Here is a 17,473-nt window from a genome sequence, read left to right as displayed (position 1 = left end):
CAGTTTCCAAGAGTAACTGCCTAAAAAGGAATGTATTCAAAGAACTTAATACCCTCAAACAATGCTAACAGGAATGTAAATGGTGCAGCCACTGTGGAAAAGTTTGGCAATTCCTCAAAGACTTAACATAAAGTTACCTCACAACCTAGCAATTCCACGTCTAGGTATACAACAGACCTGCAAACATCTGTCCACACACACTGTTATACATGGATGTTTCATAGCGTTACTCGTAATAACCAAAGAATGGAAACAACCCAAATACTATCAACTGAACAAATAATATGTGTTTTGTTCATACGATGGAATACTATTCAGCCACACACAAAAAAAGTACTGTCTGCTATAACATGAATAAACCCAGAAAACATGATGGCTGAGTGAAAAGTGCTAGTCATAAGCCTACACATTGTGAGACTCCATTTATACAAAACGTCTAGAATAGGAAAATACATGGAAGGCAGGACACAGATTAGTGGTTTCTGGGAGCTGAAGACAGGGAGGAATGATGAGTAACTGCTAATGGATATGGGATTTCTCTGTAGGTAAAAACTGTTTTGGAAATTAGATGGTGGAGGTAGTTGCACAACTCTGTGAATATACTAAAAACCAATGAAATGAAACTTTAAATGGGTGAAATTTATGATATGTGAATTCATGTCAATAAAGCTGCTAAAAAAGAAAACATGTTCTGTAATTGCTTTAAACATGACTTCTGGAAGCAGTTTGGTTGTAGGAAATACACGTAATGCTACGTCAATTTCTTAGAAATCTTTTAAAATATGCCAGAAGTTTTTTTCCTTTAAAAAAAAAAAAAATGCAACTATAGCAAACACACTACAAACTGTCTTCCCCAAGAGTCTAAAATGATGTGGGCTCTAATCAATACACCTCACCATAACTTTAAAAGAGGATCAACTCTTGGGGCACCTGGATGGCTTAGTCATTTAAGCATCCGACTCTTGATTTCAGCTCAGGTCATGATCTCACAGTTCATGGGTTCGAGCTCCTCATCAGGCTCTGTGCTGGCAGCTTAGAGTCTGCTTGGGATTCTCCCTCTCTCCCTCTCTCTCTCTCTCTCTCTCCTTCTGCCCCTACCCTATTTATACTCACCTTCTCTCTCTCAAAATAAATAAATAAACATTAAAAAAAAAAGAGGGGGTGTGGGAGTGGGGATGGGTTAAATGGGTAAGGGACATTAAGGAAGACACTTGTTGGGATGAGCACTGGGTGTTATACATAGGGGATGAATCACTGGAATCTATTCCTGAGATCATTGTTACACTATATGCTAACTAACTTGGATGTAAATTAAAAAATCACTTAATTTTAAAAAAAGGATCAACTCTTAAATGTTTTTGGATACAGACTATTGTCCAATTTACAGGATAAAAATTTTAATATTCTCAAGTGTCAACTTCAAATCACAAACCAAACAGACTACGCAAGTCCCTCACGCCTCATGCTCTCAAGAGAAGTCATTCTGAGTAGGGAAAGGGCTAATATTAGGCAGTGCTAGATAAAGGACCCTCAGAGAGGCAGGCTGCAGCTACAAGTGGGAGGCTGAAGTAGCGGTGGGGTTTTGGGAAAAAAAAGGATAAACGTATTCCAGACCTGCCTGGGCCAGTGTCAGGAGTGGAGTCTCACAAACTTTCAGATAAGGTCCCAATAAAAAGTCAGGGACACAAATCCTTGGTGGCAAAACAGTTGGGACGGGATCCCTCTCACTCTTGAGAGCTTTATGCCTTCTCTCAGTAAACTCTACTGCTTTGCCCACTCTCTGTTGGCCACAAGATTCATGCTCGGACTCCTCTGTGCGACAAGGGCCAGAGTCCCTCCCATCCTCCTGTAAAACTCCACCTCCTGAAGCCACTTTCTCAACCTCAAAGCCCAGGGAGGGAAACCCTTCCTGACCTGCCAGGACTCCCTGGGGACTGCTCTTCTCCATCAGGCAACACCAGCACCAGCTTCCAAAACACACGCTCCCACCTTCCAGGGAGGTACTTGGCCACGAGGGATGGCAGGTCCAGGGGTGTCCATGCTGCATCACTGGAAGGAACAGAGCACAGAGGGTAAGCCAGTGCACAAGTCCCATGCAGGAGAAGCACACATGGCAGGGGGATGACAGACCTCAGCAGTTGCTTGTAAAAGTGCTGAACCTTCATCTGGTGCACTGTCTTGTTCCTGAGCCACCGTAACCTACAAAGAAAGGAAGACACTGTGCCTTCATGAGGTCACCTCAGTACCCATGAAAGGAATTTGGTGAATATTTACTGATGTTCTGAGTGGAAAGTAACTGGTTAATAGTGTCTCCTGATAGAGAATGGTTAGGAGACCAAGAAAACTTTTTCTGATAAACAGATCAGTCAGAGAATTTGTTCATTCCACAAATATCAAGCCATGGGAGATGAGTAGTAAACAGACAAAAATCCTGCCCTCAAGAACAGTCATGGGGACAGAAGAAACTCCACCAATGAAAACTGATAGATGTATCCAGAAAGACCAGAAGACAAAGATGTGATTCTAAGTAAAATTCAATTACCAGGCCCTGAGTGTTTTAAGTGGAAAAGGAGTGTGAAATCAAAGCATGTAGCACAAGTCATACATCCAGAACTAGAGGAAGAGACGACCTTCAAGAATATGATCCTGCATCTATTTTCACGTTCTCTGATTCTCTCCACCTTCCCTCCAAACACACACATTAATCCACGCTCTCCGTAAAGCCGGGTGGGGCTGGGGAACACTAGGCGGCCATGGCAGGCCAAGTGCTGACCTGGTGCAGGAGATGCCCAGTTTCCCTGCATGGCCCAGATCCAGGAGGCCCTTGGCCAGATTCTCCTCAGCAATGGGGCACTCTGCACTGGGTGCCAATGCCTTCAGGCGGTTGTTCATGTCCACACAGCAAGGCGCTGCAGGGAAAGCCCGCATCTGGCGCCTCAGTTTTTTCCGGGCTGCGACGGCTTCCCTCCACCTGGAGGGCACAACAACGTATCATCATTGGGTATTTTCAAGGTTACTACGAGGACAAATGCAAAACCACAGTCCAACGCTATCACGTAGGGAAGCACATTTTCTGGCAATACATTTAAGTTTTTTTCAGCAATAGTCCTCAAGCTAAGAAATGAAACAATTAAAATTAACACTCAGGCATGGGAAATGCACAAGAGCAGATGAGTGGTGGTAAACAACAAAAGTAGTGAACTGAAGCACTGAAGCTCAATGATCTCTAGACGCTAACTTGGCGATATGGATATGGATACAAGATACACACTCTGACCCAGCCAACACCACTCATGGGAACTTCTCTCCAGATATGTGTGCACCTGTACGAGATGTCTGTACAACGACGACCACCACAGCACTCTGCCATAGCTAAAAAGAGAAGCCATGTGAAAGTCCATCACCGGAGAACTAGATGGGTCCTTTCTGGCTGCACTGACAACCCTGGGAAGAGTCCAATGTGCTGCTGTGGTGAGGCCTCCGCCTTCCCTCGAGTGGAGTAAAGACAGGTTAGCACAGATGCTGCCGTCTGTGCTAACAACCACAAAAAAGGGCAGAAGGCTTCTGGATGCGTACTCAGCAGCTGCTGCTTCTGAGGAGGAAGATGGGTATGGAGACTTCTGTGGTACGGAGACTCACTTCTCCCTATATTCCCTCTTATATGGTTAAACTTCCAAGTACACTCTTACTTTAAGTGCTGTTACAAAATGACACATGATACAACATACACAGTACAAGCCCAAGTTTAAAGATTAACGACAGGGTCACCTAGTTGGCTCAGTCAGCTAAGCATCCAACTCTTGATCTCAGCTCAGGTCATGATCTCACAGTTCATGTGATCGAGCCCCACATCAAGCTCTGTGCTGACGGCCCAGAGTCTGCTTGGGATTCTCTCTCCCTCTCTCTCTGCCCCTCCCCTGTTCACGCACTCTCTCTCAAAATAAACTTTTAAAAAAAAATTTTAATACATAAAGATCCATGATAAAATAGTCACATACTTCCATCCAATTAAGAAGCAGTGGCCATGACCAGCACTGGGCCCTGCTCAATTATGCACACTCTCACTCCCAAAGGTAACCGCTGCACTAAGTTTATGATCGTTAATTTTCCTTCCCTTCTTTGGGGTTGTACCATCACGTAAATTTAAAACAATGTATTTAGTTTGAATATACCCTGTTTGTATGTTGTACAGATTTCCCTAAAAACTGCTTTTTTTCACTTATATAAGTTTTAGAAATTCACCCATGTGGGTGCACACAGCTAGAATTTATTTGGCTTATTCAGAGCCATCTCCCTGCATCAAAAGCATTAGGTAAACGACAGAGAGCAACCTATGAATACTTGTCAAAATACAAAACAGCCCCCAATCTAATTCCTTATTTATCCCTTAGCGTTTACCCTTTAGGAAGGAACATATTCGTGGGTATGTATAATTGACTATATCTGAAAGTATCATCTTTGTAAAAGGCTCTCCCCACATGCATCCATTTAATCTGTAAGGACACAGGACTCACCGCTGGAGATACTTGCAGAAGCACTGCAGTTCCTGGAGGGTCTCCTTTGCAGTCTGGAAAATCTCCTCCCCAAGAAACAAGTCCACCAGGTGAGCACAGACATCCTCACAGCAACGGGCCATGCGGACTCTCTGGTCTGTCTCCACTGCATTCCTATAGAAGAGGATAATCAAGATGGGAGACACTGTACCCAGGGCCCACATACATTGAGGGCTTGCCCTAAAAGTGGCAAGATTCCACATCCTTACTACTGAAATGCAATTGTGCCTCTCCCACAAGAGAAGCTTTAAGATTTTCATTTTACTTTGGGGCGCCTGGGTGGCTCAGTCAGTTAAGCGTCTGACTTCAGCTCAGGTCATGATCTCACGGTTCATGAGACCCGCATCAGGTTCTGTGCTGACAGCTCAGAGCCTGGAGCCTGCTTTGGATTCTGTGTCTCCCTCTCTCTCTGTTCCTCCCCTGCTTACGCTTGCTCGCTCTCTCTCTCTCTCTCAAAAATAAGTAAATAAATATTAAAAAAAAAAAAAGATTTTCATTTTACTTAATGCACAGACCTGTTAAGACAGAGGAAAAGACAAAAGTGGTATAGGCTACTAGATTATAGGTCCAGTCAGGCCCTTGTAAACAGTCAATAAATAAACTTTTGTCTTAATAAATTAGCTACAAATTTTAATTTTCAAGTGACCATTAAAATAACTACAACACCTTCTCATCAGCACTATCCGATGTTTGCAATTAAAAGCGTCCCAAGAGCTGGCAGCCAAGATTGGCAGCCCATGTTTCAAATGGCAGTGGCCCTCAAGATAAACCAGCATCTAAATGAGATTTTTATGACAAAATTCTGTCAACCAAGGGAGCACAAACAATTTTACCAGATATATTTAGTCACAAAATCAAAGAAGCTTAAACAAGCAAGACATGTTTTCAATAGTCCTCTATGGCAGGTGGAGACAGTCCTGGTGCTGAGCTGAAGCCCAGATCTCCTGGGACTGTGGAAAAATATATCAAGTCCCAGCTCTTACATATCTCCTTCCTGGAGATACATCATACACTCCTTCCTGGGATTAAGAACAGACATTGATCCATCACTTATGAGGTTTCATGCTTAAACAGGGAAATAGACTCCCAATTATTAAAGATGCAAAGAAACATTAAACAAAACACTCTGCCTCCTTGCTGTGTCCTCCATCTGCAATGGAATCTGTGTTCTGCCATAGTACAGTGCATCACTTTCAGGGCTACCTCAGGGTGGTTTTTTTTATTTTTATTTTTTTTTTTTTAAGGTTTTATTTATTTTTGAGACAGAGAGAGACAGAGAGAGACAGAGCATGAACGGGGGAGGGGCAGAGAGAGAGGGAGACACAGAATCGGAAGCAGGCTCCAGGCTCTGAGCCATCAGCCCAGAGCCCGACGCGGGGCTCGAACTCACGGACCGCGAGATCGTGACCTGAGCTGAAGTCGGACGCTTAACCGACTGAGCCACCCAGGCGCCACTCAGGGTGGTTTAGGCACAAAGACAGATTTCCCTGCACACTGAACTTCTTTCTTCCCTGAAGCTTGACAGTGAAATTAATAAAGTTCTTAGGCAGCCATCAACTTAATATAAACTACTAAACATATAAGATGTTATAGTATATAAGCCTCATGGTAACCACAAATCAAAAACCTATACTAGACACACAAAAAATAAAGAGAAAGGAATCCAAGCATAGTAGTAAAAAAAAGCCATCAAACCGCAAGTGAAGAGAGCAAAAGAAAGGAACAGAGAAAAACTACAGAAAAAACAGAAAGCTATCAACAAAATGGCCATAAGTATATACGTATCAATAATTACTTTAAATGTAAATGCTCCAATCAAAACATACAGGGTAACTGAATGGATTAAAAAAATAAGATACATAGGGGCACCTGGGTGGCTCAGTCAGTTAAGCGCCCAACTTTAGCTCAGGTCATGACTTCAGCTCAGGTCATGATCTTGTGGTCCATGAGTTTGAGCCCTGCCCCAGGCTCTGTGTTGACAGCTCAGAGCCTGGAGCCTGCTTAGTATCCTGTGTGTCTCTCTCTGCCCCTCCCCCACTCACGCTGTCACAGTCTCTCTCTCAAAAAATAAATACACATTTAAAAAAAAAAAAAAAAAAGACCCATCTAAATGCTGCCTACAAGAGACTCACATCTGACCTAAAGACATATAGACTGAAAGTGAAGGGGTGAAAAACATATACCATGCAAATGAAGGGGAAAAAAAGCCAAGATAACAATACTTAGACAAAGTAAACTTTAAAACAAAAATCAGCAAGAGACAAAACACAGACAAGAGACGTAATGATAAAGGAAACAATCCCAACAGGAGAACATAACAATTATAAGTATCTATGCACCCAACATGGAAGCACCTAAATACATAAAGCAAATGTTAATAGACAAAGAAGAAAAACCGACAGTAATACATACAGTAATGACAGAGGACTTTAACACCATATTTACTTCATGGATAGATCATCCAGACAGAAAATCAACAAGGAATCTGTCTCTTTGAACAATGTATCACACCAGCTGGGCCTGACAGTTATATATGGAACATTTCATCCGAAAACAGCAGAATACATTCTTTAAGTGTACATGGAACGTTCTCAGGACAGATCACGTTAGGCCACAGAACATGTCTCAATAAATTTAAGACGACTGAAATCACATCAAGCATCTCTTTCAAACACAACAGTACAAAACTATAAATCAACTACAACAAAAAAATCTGGAAAGAACACAAATACATGGGGGCTAAACAACATGCTACTAAAAAATGAATGGGTCAACCAAGAAATCAAAAAAGAAAAAAAATATATATACATATATATATGGAGACAAATGAAAATGAAAACACAACAGTTCAAAATCTTTGGGATGCAACTGTTCCAAGAGGGAAGTTTATAGTGATGCAGGCTCAAGAAACAAGAAAAATCTCAAACAACCTAACCTTACACCTAAAGGAGCTAGGGAAAAAAAAGAACAAACAAAATTCAAAGCTTATAGAAGGAAAGAAGTAGTAAAGATTAGAGCAAAAATAAATGAAACTGACAGTAGACAATCATAGAAAAGATTACTAAAACCAATAGCTGGTTCTTTGAAAAGATAGACAAAATTGATAAACCTTTAGCCAGACTCATCCAAAAAAAGAGAGGATTCCAATAAATAAAATAAGAAATGAAGAAGAAGAAATAACAACTGACACCACAAAAATACAAAGGATTATAAGAAAATATTATGAAAAATTATATGCCAACAACCTGGACAACATAGAAGAAATAGATAAATTCCTAGAAACACACAATCTTCTAAAACTGAAATAGGAAGGAACAGAAAATTTCAAAAGGTTACTAGTAATGAAATGGAATCAGTAATCAAAAAACTGCCAACAAACAACAGTCTAGGACCAAATGGCTTCACAAGTAAATTCTACCAAATATTTAAATAAGAGTTAATACCTACTGTTCTCAAAATATTCCAAAAAAGGAGAAGAGGAAGCAAAACACCCAAATTCATTCTACAAAACCAGCACTATTCTAATACCAAAACAGACAAAGATACTACAAAAACAGAAAATTACAGACCAATCTCTCTAATGAACACAGATGCGAAAATCCTCAACAAAATAGTAGCAGACTGAATACAACAATACATTAAAACATTATTCACCACAGTCAAGTGGGATTTATTCCAGAGATACAAATGTTGGTCAATATTCACAAATCGATCAATATGACACACCACAACAAGAAAGGATAAAAACCATATGATCATCTCAACAGATGCAGAAAAAGGGTCTGACAAAATGCAACACCCATTCATAATAAAAAACCCTCAACAAAATGAAATAATAAACATCATAAAAGCCTCAACATAATAAAAGCCATATATGAAAAACTCACAGCTAACATCATATTCAACGGTGAAAAACTTGAGAGCTTTTCCTCTAAGATCAATAACAAGTCAAGGATGCCCACTCTCACCACTTGTATTCAACATAGTATTGGAAGTCCCAGCCATAGCAATAAAACAAGAAAAAGAAATAAAAACATCCAAATTGTTAAAAAAGTAAAACTGTCACTATTTGCAGATGATGTGATACTACATACAGAAAACCCTAAAGACTCCACCAAAAAACTATAAGAACTTATAAATGAATTCAATTAAGTTGTAGGGTACAAAATTAATACACAGAAATTTGTTGCATTTCTATACACTAATAATGAAGTAGAAGGAGAAATTAAGAAAACAATACCATTTACAGTTGCACCAAAAAGAATAAAATAGCAAGGATAAATTTAACCAATGAGGTAAAAGACCTGTACTATAAAACACTGATTACAGAAACTGAAGAGGACACAAATGGAAAGGTATTCCATGCTCATGGGTTGAAAGAGAATATTAATAAAGTGTCCATAATACCCAAAGCAATCTACAAATTCAATATAATCTCTATCAAAACACCAATAGCATTCTTCACAGAACAAAAGCAAATAATCCTAAAATCTTTATGGAACCAAAAAGACCTCAAATAGTCAAACCAAACTTGAGAAAGAATAACGAAGTGGGGCGCCTGGGTGGCTCAGTCGGTTAGACGTCCGACTTCGGCCCAGGTCACGATCTCACGGTCCGTGAGTTCGAGCCCCGCGTCGGGCTCTGGGCTGATGGCTCAGAGCCTGGAGCCTGCTTCTGATTCTGTGTCTCCCTCTCTCTCTGCCCCTCCCCCGTTCATGCTCTGTCTCACTCTGTCTCAAAAATAAATAAACGTTAAAAAAAAAAAAAAATTAAAAAAAAAAAAAAAAAAAGAATAACGAAGTTGAAAGTATCACACTCTTAAATTTCATAATCTACAAAACTATAGTGATCAAAATAGTATGGTACTGGCACAAAAAGAGACACACAGACAATGGAACAGGATAGAGGGCCCCTACCTACATGGTCAATTGTCTATAAACAAAGGAAGCAAGAATATACAATGGGGAAAAGACAGTCTTTTCAACAAATGGTGTAGGGAAAACTGGACAGCTACATGCATAGGAATGAAACTGGACTACTTTCTCACACTACACACAGAAATATGAACTCAAAATGGATTAAAGACCTCAATCTGAGATCTGAGACCTGAAACCTTAACACCCCTAAAAGAAAACATAGGCAGCAATCTCTTGGGACATCAGTCTTAGCAACATATTTATGGGTAGGTCTCCTCAGGCAAAGGAAACAAAAGAAAAACTACTGAGATTATACCAAAGTAAAAAGGTTTAGCACAGTGAAGGAAACCATCAGCAAAATAAAAAGGCAACCCAATGATGGGAGAAGATATCTACAAATAAAAAATAAAAGAGACAATATAGTAAATAATATTGTAATTACGTTGCATCATGACAAGTGATGAATACACTTATGGTGAACACTGAATAATTTATAAAACTTTCAAATCAACATGTTGTACACCTGAAACTAATATAACACTGCATGTTAATTACACTTCAATTTTTAAAAAGTTAATAAAGTTCTTAAGTGAGATGGCTCAAAATGATCTTTTAACATCTGAAACAAGGGAAGGGACCTCCTACTTGAGAAAATTAATGGTAAATGACTTGGTGTACAAGACTGCCAATGAATTATTTTGCTAACAGACACTTGCCCACACCCAGCGCAGGGTCCACAATGAGGATGAGAGTGTATGTAAGTGAGGCCCTCTCTGTAGGCAACACATACCAAGTACATGGATGGCATTTTACTGTTTGGCTATCCAAAAGATATGCTACCCCCCTGTCCAAGTGAAACACAGCTAGCCTGAACTTCACCAGCCTGGCCACAGCACTTCAAAAACCCCATTTTGTCCCACCAGCCCACACCCTCAAACTACAACTTCATTTACTTCAACTCCTGGGAACAGGTTTCCCTCACGCATTCTGTCACCACAAGTTCTGTCAGCTCTGTAGCCAGGCCATGGCTCAGCTGAGTTAACACCAGTTCTCTCTCTTGTTTCAACCTAAGGGTAAAAGAAAAAAAAGCACAAGAGTAATGTTTAAGAATAAAAAGTGTCAGTACACTCCGTGACCTCATGGGTCGGGATTTGAGTTGTGCCTCCTAATAAGCTGGCAGGCCCACTCCTCTAATCCCACCAGACATGACACACAGCCACCCACACCCCAGCTCCCCTGACCACCACTCTTACCCCCAACTCCAGCTACACGGAGGGCTGCTGCTCACAAGGTGGGTGTGGCCTCAGGACCCCCACCCACTCCCTGAGCTGCACTGCATGAGGATGCTGGGTGAGCCATGGGTTTCATGCTAGTGCAATGGACAACAGTAAGAGCATCCTAGACCAGGGTGAATTCTGTCCTTTGTCCACACACCCCGACCTCAGGCGCACTGCAGGAACACGACACACTCACCTTTCCTCTTCAGCCTGCCGCCTCTCCTCCTCCTTTCGCTCCCTTTCCTTAGACACTTCCTCAGCTGCAATGTGCCTCAAAATGCCTGTGGTTGCAGCTGTTAACAGCTCCTCCATAGCAGCATTGGAAACACTATGCAGAGAAAAGTGGATACGATTCTAAATAAATAAAAGCCAAGGAAGCCACATAACTTCTAATATTAACAAGGAAAAAATATATATTTAGCTTTTAGCATAAAAATTAAGCATGTGGTTAGAAACATACAATCAAAACTGACTCATGTAAAAACAGAAAATCTGAATGGGGTGCCCAGGTAGCTCAGTTGGTTAAGCCATCTGACTTTGGCTCAGGTCATAATCTCACAGTTTGTGAGTTCGAGCCCTGAGTTAGCCTCTTCTGCTGTCAGCCTGGAACCCACTTTGGATCCTCTGCCCATCTCTTCCTGTCCCCCGCCGCCGCCATGTGCACGCACATGCTCTCTCTCTCAAAAATAAACATTAAAAAAAAAAGAAAATCTGAATAGACCTGTAACTTGTAAAGAGATTCATTGAGTCTTCAAAAACCCCTCCCAAGGGGCACCTGGGTGGCTCAGTCAGTTAAGCATCCAACTTCGGCTCAGGTCATGATCTCACGGTCCGTGAGGTCAAGCCCCATGTCAGGCTCTGTGCTGACAGCTCAGAGCCTGAAGCCTGCTTCAGATTCTGTCTCCCTTTCTCTCTGACCCTCCCCCGTTCATGCTTTGTCTCTCTCTGTCTCAAAAATAAATTAAAAAATTAAAAAAACAAAAACAAAAATAAAAACCAAAAACCCCTCCCAAAAAAGGAAAGTCCAGAACCAGATGGCTTCACCATTAATTCTATCAAACACTTAAAAGAAGAACAGCCCTTCTCAAACTCTTCCAAAAACCTAAAGAGGAAGAAACACTTTTTAACACTTGAGGCCAGCATTACTCTATCTGAAACCAAAACCAGACAAAGACACTATAAGAAAATCAGACACCTGGGCGCCTGCGTTGCTCAGTTGGTTAAGCGTCTCTGTCTCATGCTTTGTCTCTGTCTCTCAAAGATGAATAAATGTTAAAAAAAAATTTAAAAAAAAGACAACCACACACCAGGGGTGCCTGGGTGGCTCAGTCAGTTAAGCATCTGACTTCAGCTCAGGTCGTGATCTCACAGTTCTTGAGTTTGACCCCTGCATCAGGTGAGCTCGAGCCCCATTCCAAGCTCTGAACTCTGTCTTCCTCTCTCTCTGCAGTTTGTGGGATTCTCTCTCTCCCTTTCTCTGCCCCTCGCTCACACTCACGTTCTCTCAAAAATAAATAAATAACCATACACCAATATCCCTTATGCATACTGACAGAAAAAAAAATCCTCAACAAAACAGCAAACCAAAATTCACCAATATATTTAAAAGATTATACAAAATAACCTAGTGGGATTTACTCCTGGAATGCAAGGAATAGTTCAACAAATGAAAAACAATGTAATACAAACACATTAATGAACTGAAGGGGGGACAACCCATGTGATCATCTCAATTGATGCAGAAAGAGCATGTGACAAAATTCAGCACCAGTTTCATGATGAAAACACTAAAAAAAAAAATAGAAATAGAAAGGGACTTCCTCCACACGATATAGTCTATATATGAAACACTCACAGCTAGCATCAGATTCAGATATGAAAGACAAAGTTTTTCCTCTAAGACCAGGAACAAAACAAGGATGTCCTATTTTCTGATTCTATTCAATACCATATTGGAGATTACAGAAAAATAAAAAACATCTAAACTAGAAAGAAAACTTTATTCATTGAGGACATGATCCTGTACACAGAAAATCCTAAGAAATCCACTCAAAACCTATTAGAACTAATAAACAAGTTTAGCAAAACTGGAATATAAGGATCAAAAATTCAATGGTATTTATTTCTATCACTAGCAATGAGCGTTCTAAAAATAAAATTAAAACAATCTGATTTACAATAGCAGTGAAAAATAAAGCAATTAGGAATAAATTTAATCAAGGAAATTAAAGACATGTACAATGAAAAGCACAAAACACTGCTGAAATTAAAGATGACCTGAACAAACAGAAAGCCCATGTGAATAAACTGGAAGACTTTTTAAAAAAAACAATCATCTGGGACACCTGGGTGATTCACTCGGTTAGGTGTCTGAGTCTTGATTTCAACTCAGGTCATGATCTCATGGTTCATGAGACTGAGCCCCACGTCAGGCTCCACACTGACAAGGTGGGGCCTGCTTGGGATTCTCTCTCCCTCTCTCTTTGCCCCTCCACACATACACATGCACGTGCATGCTCTCTCCCTCCCTCTCTCTCAAAGAAAGAAAGAAAGAAAGAAAGAAAGAAAGAAAGAAAGAAAGAAAGAAAGAAAGAAAAGAAAAAAACCTTTAAAAATAATCTATGGGGCACCTGGGTGGCTCAGTCGGTTAAGTGCCCAACTTCAGCTCAGGTCATGATCTCACAGTTCATGAGTTTGAACCCCTCATCGGGCTTGCTGCTGTCAGTACAGAGCCCCCCTTCATATCCTCTGTCCCATCTCTCTGCCCCTCCCCAGCTTGCACTCTCTCAAAAATAAACACTAAATAAATAGAGTCAACATTTTTTAGAAACCTTAAAAAAATATATAATAGTAATCTTCTATGCCCAACATGGAGACTGAATTCACAACCGCAAGGTCAAGAGTCGCCTGCTTTACCAACTGAGCAAACAAGGTGCCCCTAGACTGGAAGACTTAATGTTAAGATGTCAACACTACCCAAAGCAATCAACAGATTCAATGCATCACTATCAAAATCCCAAAGAGATTTGGGAAAAATTCATCCTAAAATTCATATGGAATTTCAAGGGACCCCAAATAGTGAAACTGTCTTGAAAAAGAGAAACAAATTTGAAGGACTCATGCTTTGTGATTTCAAAGCTTACTACAACTTACTACAAAACTACAGTAATCAAAACAATGCGATACTAAAACAGACATATGGATCAACAGAACAGACTAGAGAATCCAGGAAGAAACCCTCACGTATATGGCCAATTGATTTTCAACAAGGGTGCCAAGACCATTCAAAGAGGAAAAGACGGTTATTTCAACAGCTGGTGCTGATAAAACTAAGTACTCATATACAAAAGAATGATGTTGAATCTTTATCTTACACCATATATGAAAACGAAACCAACATGGATTGAAGACCTACACTTAAGAGCTAAAACTATAAAGGTCTTAGAAGAAAACACAGGGAAATAATAACGTTGGATTTCGCAATTTCTTGAACATGACACCAAAAGCACAGGCAACAAAAGAAAAATTAGATAAAATGGACTACATAAAACAAAACAAAAAAAATGGACTCTATAAAATTTAAGACTTGTGTAGATTGAAGGACACTATCAAGAGAATGAAAAGACACAGAAAAGACATCCCCAAACAGACTGGGAAAAAATATGTGCAAATCATGTATCTGAAAAGGGATTAAAATCCAGAACATAAAAGAACTTCTACAAACTCAACAACAAAAAAACAATTCAAAAATGGCCAAAGGACTTAAATATAGATTTCTCCAAATAAGATACACAAAAGACCAATAGGCACACAAAAACATGCTCGACATCGTTAGTTACTAGGGAAGTGCAAATCAAAACTACAATGAGATACCACTTCACACCCATTATGATAGTTACTATAAAAACATTTTTTTAAAAAAAAGATACTATGTGTTGGCAAGAAGGTAGAGAAAATGGAATCCTTGTGCACTGCTGGTGAGAATATAAAATGGTGCAACTGCTGCAGAAAATAGTTTGGCAGTTGTTTAAAAAGTTAAAAATAGATCATATGATCTAGTAATTCCACTCCTAGGCTTATACCCATAAGAACTGCAATCAGGGAATCAGTTATTTGTAAACCAATGTTCGTAATAGCATTATTCAGAAGGTAGCATAATCAAAAGGTAGAAATAATCCCAAGGGTCCATCAATAAATGAACAAAATGTGGTGTATATACACGTTACATATGTTTATAAAGTTGACTCTTGAACAACACAGGTTTGAACTGCACAGGACCACTTACACATAGAATACTGTAAGTATACTTTCTCTTCCTTGTTTTTTCCCCGATGATCTGAATAACCATTTCTTTTCTCTAGCTTACTTTATTGTGAGAATGCAGTATTTAATACCTTAACATACACAACATATGTTGACTATTGATATTATCAGTAAGGCTTCCAATCCACAAATTGTAAACAGTTAGGATTTTGGGGAGTCAAAAGTTATACTTGATCTTTTAATTTAATGTTTGTTTATATTTGAGAGAGAGAGTGCGCAAGCAGGGGAGGGGCAAAGAGAGAGACAGGGACAGAATGTGAAGAAGGTTCCATGCTCTGAGCTGTCAAGAAAGAGCCCGACACGGGGCTTGAACCCATGAGCCAGGAGTTCATGACCTGAGCTGAAGTTGGACGCTTAACTGACTGAGCCACCCAGGCGCCCCAGTTATACTCGGTTTTTGACTGCACAGGGGGTTGGCACCCCTAACTCCCCATGTTGGTCAAGGATCAACTGTACATTTTAATAGAGTATTATTCAGCCATAAAAAGGAATAAAATGCTGACACACGCTACAATGTAGATGAACTTGAAAACATTCTTGTGTCTAAAAAAAGTCAGACAAAAAAGGACAAATGCTATTATGATGCCACTCATGTGAGGTACCTAAAAAAGACAAACTCATAAAGACAGAAAGTAGAATAGAGGTTACCGGGAGTTGGGGAAAGAGAAGAATGGGAAACTATTGTCTAATGGGTATAGCTTCTGTTTGGGATGACAAAAAAGTTCTGCAAATAGACTGTGGTGAAGGATACCATTAATGTACTTAATGTCACTGAACTGTACACATAAAAATGGTTGATTTTTTTTATGTACATTTTATCAAAATAAGTTGAGCCAACAGAAATCATATTTATTCTTATTTCAAGCAAACAGAAAATACGTACCTGACTCTAGTATAAGAAAATGAATCAATAAAATTAATCCTTTTGAGTCATCTACATTTATACAGGTAAAATAATGCTTTTTAATCATTGTGTGGTTTCATATGTAATAGAATTTTTTCTTTTTTTATTTGAGAGTGAGAGCAAGCATGCAAAATGGGGGGGAGGGCAGAGCGAGAGAGAGAATCTTTTTTTTTTTTTTTTTTTAATGTTTATTTATTTTTGGGACAGAGAGAGACAGAGCATGAATGGGGAAGGGGCAGAGAGAAGGAGACACAGAATCTGAAACAGGCTCCAGGCTCTGAGCTGTCAGCACAGAGCCTGACGTGGGGCTCGAACTCACGGACCGCGAGATCATGACCTGAGCCGAAGTCGGCCGCTTAACCAACTGAGCCACCCAGGCGCCCCTAAAGAATCTTAAGCAGGCTCCACGCTCAAGGCTCAACTCCATCCATGACCCTGGGATCTTGACCTGAGCCAAAATCAAGAGCTGGAAGTTCAACCTACTGAGCTACCCAGGCACCCTAGGATTTTTAAAACATGTTTAAAATCCTTAAGAGTCTGATTTACTAGGGGCACCCGGGTGGCTCAGTCAGTTAAGGATCCAACTTCAGCTCAGGGCATGATCTCACAGTTTGTGAGTTCAAGACCCACATCAGGCTCTGTGCTGACGGCTTGGAGCCTGGAGCCTGCTTCAGATTCTGTGTCTCCCTCTCTCTCTGCCCCTCTCCTGCTCATGCACGGTCTCTCTCTGTCTCAAAAATAAACATTAAAAAAAAAAAAAAATCTGGTTTACTGGGACACCTGGGTGGCTCAGTAGGTTAAGTGTCTGACTTCAGCTCAGGTCATGATCTCACGGTTCATGAGTTCCAGCCCTGCACTGGACTCCCCGCTGTCAGCACAGAACCTGCTTCAGATCCTCTGTCCACCTCTCTCTTTGCCCCTCCCCCATTTGTGCTCTCTCCCTCTCTCTCTCTCTCTCTAAAAAAAAACATTAAAAAAAGGAATCTGATTTACTACATTAATTGGCTTTAATTAACTTTATGAAAGTTTTTTAAACGCTTAGAAAGGTTTTCATTATTTAAATTTCTTTTTTAATGTTCATTTGTTTTTGAGAGAGAGAAAGAATCAAAGCACGAGCAGGGAAGAACAGAGAGAGAGGGAGACACAGAATCCGAAGCAGGCTCTAGGCTCTGAGCTGTCAGCACAGAGCCCAACACGGGGCTCAAACCCACGAACTATGAGATCATGACCTGAGCTGAAGTCGGATGCTTAATCAACTGAGCCACCCAGGCGCCCCAGAAAGATTTTCATTATTAAATTTATTAAGACTAGATATTTAAAATATTAGAATCAAATATATAAAATTTATAAGTGTAGCTTGAAATCTCTGAAAAAATTTCATCACAATATAAGATGCAAATTATAGAAAACGTTTAAGGAAATTTCACCCGTCAAATTTATAAAGTAAAACAATCCCAGATCACATAAAGTATTTTTAATTCTTAACATGAGAATAAACAA

The 17,473-nt window shown here is 40.1% G+C and overlaps 1 protein-coding gene across 4 annotated transcripts in view; it reads right to left on the bottom strand.

Moving 5' to 3' along the window:
• MCM3AP (minichromosome maintenance complex component 3 associated protein) overlaps positions 1-17,473 on the bottom strand; it is a 55,117-nt gene that overhangs the window by 16,772 nt on the left and 20,872 nt on the right. For all 4 annotated transcript variants that reach the window (XM_060640672.3, XM_060640674.3, XM_060640671.3 and 1 more), the window contains exons 15-20: positions 10,943-11,074; positions 10,423-10,536; positions 4,515-4,667; positions 2,774-2,971; positions 2,131-2,199; positions 1,915-2,049 (exon numbers count right to left, since the gene is read on the bottom strand). In XM_060640672.3, coding sequence (XP_060496655.3) covers positions 1,915-2,049; positions 2,131-2,199; positions 2,774-2,971; positions 4,515-4,667; positions 10,423-10,536; positions 10,943-11,074 — 801 coding nt within the window. The remainder of the gene's footprint in view (positions 1-1,914; positions 2,050-2,130; positions 2,200-2,773; positions 2,972-4,514; positions 4,668-10,422; positions 10,537-10,942; positions 11,075-17,473) is intronic.

Source organism: Panthera onca, chromosome C2 (genome assembly GCF_046562875.1).
Source record: "Panthera onca isolate mPanOnc1 chromosome C2, mPanOnc1 haplotype 2, whole genome shotgun sequence".
Taxonomy (NCBI): Eukaryota; Metazoa; Chordata; class Mammalia; order Carnivora; family Felidae; genus Panthera; species Panthera onca.
The sequence above is the reverse complement of the archived record's forward strand: the minus strand, read 5'-3'. Positions and strand labels throughout refer to the sequence as shown.